This window comes from Scatophagus argus, chromosome 12 (genome assembly GCF_020382885.2).
Source record: "Scatophagus argus isolate fScaArg1 chromosome 12, fScaArg1.pri, whole genome shotgun sequence".
Lineage (NCBI taxonomy): Eukaryota > Metazoa > Chordata > Actinopteri > Scatophagidae > Scatophagus > Scatophagus argus.
Window position 1 is genome coordinate 14445142 of NC_058504.1, and position 9864 is coordinate 14455005.

The 9864-nt window shown below is 40.1% G+C and overlaps 2 protein-coding genes across 2 annotated transcripts; one reads left to right on the top strand and one right to left on the bottom strand.

Annotated features, from left to right (window-relative positions):
- Nucleotides 1-2978: 2978 nt before the first annotated feature.
- LOC124068041 (gastrotropin-like) lies at nt 2979-4015 on the top strand. Its single transcript, XM_046405929.1, has 4 exons — nt 2979-3139; nt 3219-3379; nt 3512-3601; nt 3747-4015. Exons 1-4 carry the CDS (start codon nt 3073-3075, stop codon nt 3804-3806), a joined length of 378 nt encoding a protein of 125 aa, XP_046261885.1. The 5' UTR covers nt 2979-3072; the 3' UTR covers nt 3807-4015.
- Nucleotides 4016-4457: 442 nt separating this feature from the next.
- Nucleotides 4458-6135, bottom strand: LOC124068042 (gastrotropin-like). The gene is made up of 4 exons (XM_046405930.1): nt 5117-6135; nt 4855-5018; nt 4658-4747; nt 4458-4571 (listed from the first exon to the last, which is right to left on the bottom strand). The coding sequence occupies exons 1-4, from the start codon at nt 5181-5183 to the stop codon at nt 4518-4520; spliced, it is 375 nt and encodes a 124-aa protein (XP_046261886.1). The 5' UTR covers nt 5184-6135; the 3' UTR covers nt 4458-4517.
- Between the last annotated feature and the right edge of the window lie 3729 nt (nt 6136-9864).

The window sequence follows — 9864 nt, forward strand, 5'->3', positions numbered from 1 at the left end:
GAAATACAGTCTCTTTCTGTGCTTTAGGTCACCACAGATGATGCAGCCTGTTGTGTCACTGCTGGACTTGGTTGTCTTTGTTTTGGCATATTTTAGGAACTTGATTTTCTCCTTGGTGGGTTTGACGACGTCTCTTAGCTGATCTAGTTGTTCATATATGGATTCTTGTGATCTCTGGAACGTGATGAGCTTGTCAAAGCGGTTCTGGTGGTTAACAGTGTTTCCCTTGTCTGCATTATAGGTGAGTCAGTCCTTAATCAGAGTTTCTTGGAGCTTGCTCTTGATGTATTTAGTTACTAGTGGCTTCTTTATGGCATCCACACTCCCCAGTTCACTTAAATCATAAAGGGCCTTTTCCACAGTTTGGATGAGCTCTATGATTCTTCTTGGCTGGCCGCTCCTGACCGGTGAAATTGCTTGTGGCTCTTCGATGATCTTGAGAACGACTGTGGCTTGATTCCTGAACCGATTGTCCAGGACTCAGAAGGTCTCGTCTGATGAGCTGTACGTTGACAAGCGAAGATCTTTGGCCACCCTGTCATCGAGGCTATCAAGCAGTTGAAATTTCTTCACTTCTTTTGAGCTGGTTGGTTCACCTTGCTTCTGCAGAGCCTCCCATTCTTTTCCTCATCTGTAGTAGTCTCACTTGTTGCTGGCAAACTTTGACAGGGCTGTGGCTTTCAACTTTATCACTGCTACTGGAGCTAAGCCGTGAACTGAGATGGGTTCTTGTTGAGCGTCCACCTTTATACTTGCTGCTTTGACGAGGGAAGCCTTCCACGACACCAGCTTGGGAAGGTGCACCTCAAGCTCTCTTACACAGTGATCAAAATCTTTTTGCTTGGCTGGTAAAGCCAGTGGTTCCAGTTCTGGTGCGTTTCTTTTGCCTTGTGCACCAACTTCTCTAATTGGGTCACCATAAACTCATATGCCTTCAGAGTTGTGTCCTGCTGAGTGGAGGAGACGTTCTCACTCAGCCTCTGCAACTTGTAGAGAAAGGGACAGTTCTTTTTTCCATATGTGGCCCACAGTGTCTCTTGGATCAGAAGTTTAACTTCTTTAGCATTTTGCTCACTTTCTTTCTCCGTCTTCTCCATATCAAGTCTCTGTAGGTTGCTCAGCTCCTCTGCAGTAGCTGCCTTGCACTCTGCCATGTAAGCGGCCTCCACGTCTTCATTTGCCTCCATAACTCTCTAGTGTAAGCTTCATGAAGTTCTCTTGTAACTCCTCCATAGACATCTCCATGTGGATTCTCATAATGCTATTGGCAAGACAGGAGAGAAGTCTCTTAACTGTGGTCATCTCTACTTTCAGCTCCTCAATTGACTTTGACGCCATCTTTTCCCTCTTCGACTGACAGACAGCAGGCTTTATCCTCCAGGCCCCAGGTGGAGTCCTCTCTCTCTCTCAGTTGTGGCGACAAGTGGAGTCTTCACTGGTCACAGACGGTTTTTCACTGTCGTGTCTTTACAGCTTTACAGCGTCATGGCTTCCCACACCTGAAAAAGAACAAACTTGATCAGTACACAGGAAGTAGGAAAGGTGAAAAACCTACAGTCAAAAAAACAAATAAATAATTTAAGTACATAAATAAATCCAATGTAAATAAAATTCAGCATTTTCCATCAGCCAAGGAAAGTATTTGATTAAGCACTGGAGCATTAAATTACATGAAAAAAGTACTTTAGTTGATTTTACTATAGGTTTTAACATTACTACATAACTATTTTAATGTGCATTTTAATAAAGCAAAATTTACTGTATTTTAACCAATATTTACACAATTTATCTACTTAACCCAAACAAATCCAAGACGATTTTTTAGCAAACTAATTTGGAAAGAAACAAGGTAGGTAACCCGAAGAAACGAAACATAAGCACAATTTGCAATCAATCACACTTTCGGCAGAGAGTCCAGAGACGGGATGCGCTTACCGATAGCCTCTCTTTAATCCAAGTCCTGTTCCCATGCGTTCAGATCCGTTTGTATGACAGCGAGAAGTGATTCTTTTCGCGACTGCCTCTGCCGTCTCAGCTTTCTTTTTTACCTCCAAAATGGCCGGTGCGCCGCTTTCATTGTTCGGACGCTCTGAAGCGCGCCGCTGATTAGTCTGGATTGGATCCACCTGCTGAGGCGCGCTGTGGAGCGCGCGGCGCGCACTCAGCCACACCTACTGGCGTACAGCGGCAACAGCTACGATTGACTGCAAGTTTTGGGGAAGTAGTTCCTGACTCTGAAGCAGCAAGTTCCTGAACAATGTCAATGACAGACAGATTGAAGATTGGTCAAAACAATTACAGCAGGGGCCCGAGATGCATTGACTATCAGCCTTCAGTGTGGGTCAACCCCCCAAAAAACTGGACCCTACATTGCCCACAATGCAATTTTATAGCATGTTTCAGTGGACCGCTTGTCCTGGGAAATGCTGAATTCAATCAAACAACTCACACCCATTTTGTCACAATCGTTCCCAAGGTTAGTTACTCGGGCCTTGGAAAGCGCCTTTACCTATAAAAAGTAAGATAATAATTAATCTTGTGCAAAATCATCTCTAATCTAAGCTCCTCCTCTCTCCATATAAAATGCATAAAATAGATACCAATTAGCATGTATATATTTATATACTGAACTATATTGCTAACTTCGGTTCCAGGGTGTCATTTTGTTTTTTAGATGTCCTAATCTAAAGCTGAAAAGATTTCTGTTTCAAAGATGTTGGTAACATACACCGATAAAATATATTTTATGTTCAGAGCATTTTACTAGACCATACATGCTCAAACCTGCAAAGTGCAAGAAAAACCTGACACTGACTGGAGGTGGGAAATACTTGGGATATTTGCCAAGTTACAACATTGTAGCATAAAAAAATGTCTTGGAAAAGTACGGTAATGGCTGACATATTTCTCACACGTGGGGCTGACGCATTGTGAGGTTTAAGTGAGAGAAAAGGAAGAGGAGGGTATGGGCTATGATGGAAAAAGAACAGAAAGAGAGAATAGGCTGGAGGCCACTCCTCTTCTTATATTTGTCTTTAAAACTCCTCACTTCCTCTTTTCGCTTTCACCATCATGGCTTTCACTGGGAAATATGAGCTGGAGAGTCAAGACAACTACGAGGAGTTTCTGGATGCAATCGGTATACCGATTTTTACAGGCTATAAAAGGATAAGGGTGAATCATCATTCATTTAAACTTTATCAAATCTCACGTCACAGGGCTTCTCGGCGCAAAGACAGAACACAAAGTGGTAACAGAGGTGGTCCAGAATGGGAATGACTTCACCTGGAAACAATCCATTCCCAACTGGACCTGGTGCAATACATTCACCGTTGGCCAGGAATGTGAGCTGGAGACAATGACAGGCTCCAAATTCAAGGTGAGTTAATTACAGGCACTGAAGAAAAGAAACTGGAACACTAAACAGCAAATCTACCACATATTCACAACTTGTCATGGAACTGTAGTGCCATCAAGCTTAATGGACATTTTTTGCTCTTGTGACCTGTAGGCTCCTGTCACTATGGAAGGAGGCAAGATTTCAGTACCCTTTCCTCAGTATCACTTCACAGCAGAGATTGTTGAAGATAAGTTAGTAATGGTAAGAGAAGCAAGCGCTCTCCATGTGCTAAAACCATGATCCCGTAATACTTACTCACGGAGACAAACATTCTCAAAATATTTTCAAAAACAAAAATTTTTGTATTTTCATCCCAAATCATCTTGATCTTTTCCATGTCCTACAGATTTGCGTAACTCAAGGGGAGAAGGGTGTGACTTTCAAAAGAGTTAGCAAAAGGATCTAATGCTGCGAGACTCAACATGCTCCAGTCGAAGAGAGGCTGCTGGAGATAAAACGGGCCATGAAAACGCTTGCTCCAGCACTGAAACAAGAGGAACAGAGTGACCATCTGTGGTGAGGGGCAAGTGGAACTATGTACCGAATTTACAAGGATGAAAACATTTGTCTGTAGCACAGTCCATGCTTGATACAATAAAACCACATAAATATAGACTGATGGGATTTTCTTTCGCTTGTTTCACATCATGATGATGTGCTGTCTCTCACATTCTTTTCATTCATCTTTTCTGTGTAGCATGTACACGCACTCACTGCAAACACAAATCATATCAGGAGAAATTAAACAGATATGTTTAAGGATAGCTTTTCCTCCTTGGCGTTAGAATTATTTTATGGTTACAGTGTGAATCTATATGTAGGAAACACTCAGAAGTGGCAGATGCGCGCAGCTAAAGGGGTGACGTCAAACTGAAGTCAGACTGGCATCTAAAGAGAAAGGAATTTCAAATATGACGATTTTTCACATCATAAGGTGGACCTCTAAATAAGCAAAAATATTTACACCCTGTTCTCATTTTCTATTATCATTCTGTATTTATGAAAAAATAATTTTACATAAAGACACAAAGAGAGATATGAATGTTGAATTTTTTAAATACAACGATTTATTGTTGGATCAAATGCAACTTTTTCAGGTCTCATTAAATGAAGCAGTTCATTCTGTCTTCTTGCTAACCATCTTGTTTGTAACAGCACCGATGGTATTGACCTAAAAAACACAGGAGATAAAGATAATTCAAAAAGCTGCTTTCTCTGTCACACACACACATGTTCATTTGTTACGTTTGTGCTCACCTCAAGAAGCTTGTCATCAACTATCTCAGCAGTGTAAAGGTATTTGGGGAACTGGATCTTGAGTTTACCACCTTCCAAAGTGACAGTGGTCTAAAACAAGCAAAAAAATGTATTAGGAAACTAGTGTGGAACAAAGACAGTCAGTATTTAGACATCTAGAATATGATGAAACAGAAGAAACAAACATATGAGGTAACCTTGAACTTCTCGCCATCAAGAGTTTCCAGTTCACTCTCCTTCCCGATGAGAAATGTGTTGTTCCAGGTCTTGTTCATCAAAAATTTGGTCAACCTGAAGCTATCATTCTGATAGATATCTGTTACTATTTCTTCATTGCTGTGGTCTTTGTCGTCTTTAATTTCTGCAGAGTAGATGAAACATGGTTTACATAGTCATCATATTTTAATCCAATACTTCTGAAATACATTTTTTTCATGTAAATAAGCACAGGTCTCCTACCAAGAGCCTTTAAGAAGTCCTCATAGTTCTCCTGGCTCTCCAGAACATATTTCCCTGTAAAAGCCATGATGAAACAAACACTCTGCTGACTGCTGCTGACAGTTGAACTAAACTAAATAAGTGACTGGGACCACTTTATATGCTCTTTCTGTTGAGGACTTATATCTGCTTTTGTCTAACCAAATGAAGTGAAATCTTTAAAGAAATCCGTCTCTAATTATTGGCCTACAGGAAGTATTTTTCCAGACATGCAAAAAGCAAATTTATAGCAGGGCATTTTCCATTACGTTTAGATTTTCCCATGACTAAACTTTGAGCACATAAGTCACTGAACACAGTTCTGTGCTACCAGTATATGAGGAGCTATTTAACATTCTTGAACCACATAGGAAAAAGGCTGAACAAAAAGAAGGAAGTAACTGCACCCAGCCAAGAAATGATCCTGCATATAACCCCTTTGAAACTGTCATTTTTGCATTTCAGAGCTGCACCGTTTCTTCCTGTTACCAGTCTTTAGGTCTGTGCTAAGCTGTCTGTCTGTTACTTGTGCGGACATGAGAGTGGTATCTTCTCATATAACAGTATTTAACCAGCAAGAAAGCGATAGAGCATTCATTCGAGAAGTGCTTTCACAAGCTGAGGATCAGGGGCCAAATATGGACACAGAGTTTATATAAGTTCCCCATTTGTAAACCACACAAGAGGGACCAGCAATAGCCTACGATGTTTTGAGATTCTAAAACGATTTTTGCTTCATTTCTGTCTTTCCTAGCATGCGATGATCAGGGAAGCAGAAACGTGTTGGCTGATGTCACTATGCTTTTGTCTTTTACCCTTAGATCAGCCTGTTTTTATTCAAAATAAAATTGTTCAACTGTTATCTCCAACTTTTCCACTGATGATGTCCACTCGGAGGTTTTCAACAAAACTGAGCAAAATCATAAAAAAATACAAATAGCCAACACATCGGTATTCCCTGAACTTCAGCTCTGTTAATCCAAAGGGAGGAACCACATCAGTCTGCCTGGTTTGCTGTGTACAAAGTATTGTGACATCTGGGGTGTTGAAGCTGAACTTCCTCTTCTATAAAAGCCTGCACACATACTGGAGCAGGTCGCCATTGAAGGACCAAATGCTGCAATGTAGGATGGGAAGACAAATTCTCACAGCTACGTAATAAGCTTGACTGTCATGGTGCTGAAAGAAACCGCAGATGATCAGTGGCTGTCATTTGCTTCCAGTGACATGAAGGAGGTGTTGGTAGACTCATGATTTTCTGAGCCAATAGCTGCCGTCAATACTTGAATATGGTAAAAAGCCATATATTGAAAAGGTCAACTCAAATAAAAAGGTAGGGTATTACATTACAACTAAATTATCACTGCTGATGCTCCACACAACACAGGTGTCACGACTCCAATGAAGTTAGCTCACAAACACTGGAGGATCTAAAACGGCTTGTGGTTCACATTCACACACAGATCATTCCACTTTCCACATAACACCAAAGCATATACTGGACACACTCTTGCATGAAAAAGCTATTGAGGTCTGGTCCCAGGATGATCAGAAGGAAGCTTCATTCAGACTTTGGAATAATATATTTTTAATAGGCATCTAGTTTTTATAATTAAGTTCATCATTGCTAGTGATTATGACACATTTGAATGTGTTCATTTTGCTTGTTTTCTTTCTTTTTTAAAATGTATTTAATCATTATTTAACTCCCAAGTCTGCAACCTGGTCTCATCATGATTTGTTATTTTGTTCTGTTCCCATCTTTTTATTGCTTGTGTGTCTTGTTCTTTAAAATGCAAATAAAATAAATTAAACCAAATACCTGTCTGGAATGCCGGTCCTTTGTCAACATTATTAAGCAAACACAAACTGCTGTAGGCACAGCACCTGATCAGGGCTGGGCCTCGGCTCGGCCCAGCTGGTAGAAGACATTTTAATAGATATTTGATTAATGCAAATTGTGCTTCTGGGGGTTCTGGTATTATGAAAATAATATCATGAATAGATCATTTCAATTGTTTTATATATGATTCATTTGTATTCATGATACACTGTTTAAAAACTGTTTTTATGCTGTTGTGCCCTGCATCATCAAACTTCAGTACATGAAACTGGAGGAACATCTGTGCAAACTACTGCGATGCAAGAATTACTTCATACTTTAATACTTCAATAAATTCTTTTTTTTTTTTGAGAGCACGTCTGACAGGTGTTCAGTCAGCATTAATAAGTATCTATTGTGGTTATTCATGCACATTGAGGATTATATAATACTGTAAGGAGTCCATCATGTGTGAGGTCTAGTGACACAGTGGTTTCAGACCTCTTCAACATTTTTTTTTAAAAATTATTTTGCACATTTTCAGTGATTTGAAGCTGAAGATGCTAAATGGTACGATGGAGAAAGCATCTTTTACTCCGTATTTTTCTTCTATAATTGAAGTTTTGGTTCAAACCTGCACATGTAGAGGTCAGGTTTTCCCAACACTTCAAGCAAGAGCAGACACCATCACACAACACTGTACAGTTTGGTAGTTTGGAAACAAATCATTCCTGCTTCTCTCAGACCAACAAGACTCAATGTAGAAACAATTTGCTGCTGTCATTGTGCAGCTGTTCATACTGAAATGAAGTCTCCCAAACAGCTGTATTCACAAACGCTGTGGGTCTCTTCCATACGTCTGAGCATTTTGCTTCTTGAGTAGAACCTCGGAAAACTGCATTTTCCATTGTCACCACTAAGAGGCGCTCTCATACCTCAATAAAACACCAGAGGGGCTCTGCAGCTCAAGGAAACCCATATGAATCCATTCCAGTTCATTAAACGAATGGGTTTCTGTTTCTGCAAAAGTTATATAACATGTTACCAAATAAATATTCACATCTGTACCAACAATAATCACTTATTCCTTTGCTCTCATAGAATTTAGGATGCAAATCTTGAACTTGTTACAATGTGAACAATTTAATTTAAGTTACTTTATTAATCCCAAACTGGGAAATTACTTCTCTGCATTTAACCCATCACTGATTGAAACACACACACACGCAACATGCAGTGAAACACACAGGAGCAGTGGGCTGCATCAAGTACCCGGGGAGCATATATTGGGGGTTAAATGCCTTGCTCAAGGGCACATCAGCCAGCTAATGGGGGGTGGGGACATTATCACTCCACCACCACACTCAAATGTTTCCTGCCCATCCAGTGGGGGAATCGAACCAGCGACCCTCCGATCACAAGCTGCTTCTCCAACCTCTAGGCCACGGCTGCCCCCAGTTTGTCCCTTTTAGTGCTGTTGTACTGTGGTTTAATTAATTATACTAATAAAAAAAACTCCAATAACTGATCTGTGTTCTAGGGAAAGAAGAAGAAGAAGAAAAATCAGCTTTATTGGCAGTATACATATTTTTACATACACACTGAATTTGTCTTCTGCATTTAACCCATCCACAGTTGAACACACATGCAACACCCACAAAGACATTGTTCATTTAATGTCGGATTCTTAGTTCAATGCACTTGCACTGAGACACTCACAACAAACACAAGTTGAGCAGCCCTCCCTGCACCCCCAACCGACCCTTTTCCAAATTCTTCCTCGAGGGCACATGAAAGGAACCCAGCAGCCTGCTTCTTTAGCCTCACATACAAAAGCTTACAGGAGGATGTGAGAATGATCCATTATCAAACTGACACCTCTGAGGACCCCCCGCCCCGCCTCCACCTCCCTTTACAGATGGGCCACTTAACACAAAAATTCCCCTCAATCTCCACATCAGTACACCTTTTTTTAACCAAATGTTGTCAAAAATATACAAGCATCGCCAGATACTGATTGCTCTTTCATCAGTATGCCAAGTTAATTACGTTTTGATGAGGCTTATGCATAGCTTTATTTTATTTATTTTTTTTAAGTCTGTTTCAATGCTAATTAAAATCAGTGAGCTGATATGATTGGGTATTTGCACACGGTTACACGTATATTTCATATTTCTGACTCTACCAAACAATTCCTTAGTTTCATAATAAAACACATACTCTGCTGTCCTTCATAACAGAGCTAAGGCTCAGGCATTTCCACAGTCCACTGTATTGTGTTCAGCACGGGCGGCAGATTTGCAAACATTTAACATTTGATAGGAGAATAATGTCTTATGTGTGAGAGAGAGGCAGCTCACTGAATGGAATTTTATACGTCAAAATACCATGAAACACAGAGCTGTGACTGAGCTGTGGAGGCGGAGTTAAGAAGCAGAAAAGAGACTGCACTTGTTTCTCAAATGCTAAATATCACAGTCCACAGTCAGAAAAGTCTGTTCATGGACATACTACTGTATTCCACCCATGGTTACAAATGTGGAAATATCAGATTAAATGATGTGTTTTTGATGTGCTACAGTCAGTGGTGGGAAAAGTATGTACATTCTTTATTTAAAGCAAATAAAAGCAGGAAAAACAAACTTCAAAATACTCCTGTACAATAAACGCTTTCAAACAGTCAAGTGTTATCAGAAAGACGTATTTAAGGGTGTGAAAAAAGTGGTCAAGAGTGGCCAACATTGGAAATAGCGGATTTTTATTATTTGTTTGGAAGCATTTTAATTTCATAGCTCTTGTAGGCAAAGCTCAGTTTAACAGCTATACGAACTGTTGGGTTGTTTGTAAGCTAAGAAATTTACATTTTATAAGCTCCCTGTGTATTTTGTATGTAAATCTGTGAAGCAAC

Bases quoted from the DNA above. Each gene is read 5' to 3' on its own strand.
- LOC124068042 (XM_046405930.1), bottom strand. From the start codon at position 5,183: ATGGCTTTTACAGGGAAATATGTTCTGGAGAGCCAGGAGAACTATGAG. The intron at 5,019-5,116 runs GTAGGAGACCTG...TCTACTCTGCAG, and splicing joins GGACTTCTTAAAGGCTCTTG to AAATTAAAGACGACAAAGAC. The intron at 4,572-4,657 runs GTGAGCACAAAC...TGTGTTTTTTAG, and splicing joins TTGATGACAAGCTTCTTGAG to GTCAATACCATCGGTGCTGT.
- LOC124068041 (XM_046405929.1), top strand. From the start codon at position 3,073: ATGGCTTTCACTGGGAAATATGAGCTGGAGAGTCAAGACAACTACGAG. The intron at 3,140-3,218 runs GTATACCGATTT...CTCACGTCACAG, and splicing joins GGAGTTTCTGGATGCAATCG to GGCTTCTCGGCGCAAAGACA. The intron at 3,602-3,746 runs GTAAGAGAAGCA...CATGTCCTACAG, and splicing joins TTGAAGATAAGTTAGTAATG to ATTTGCGTAACTCAAGGGGA.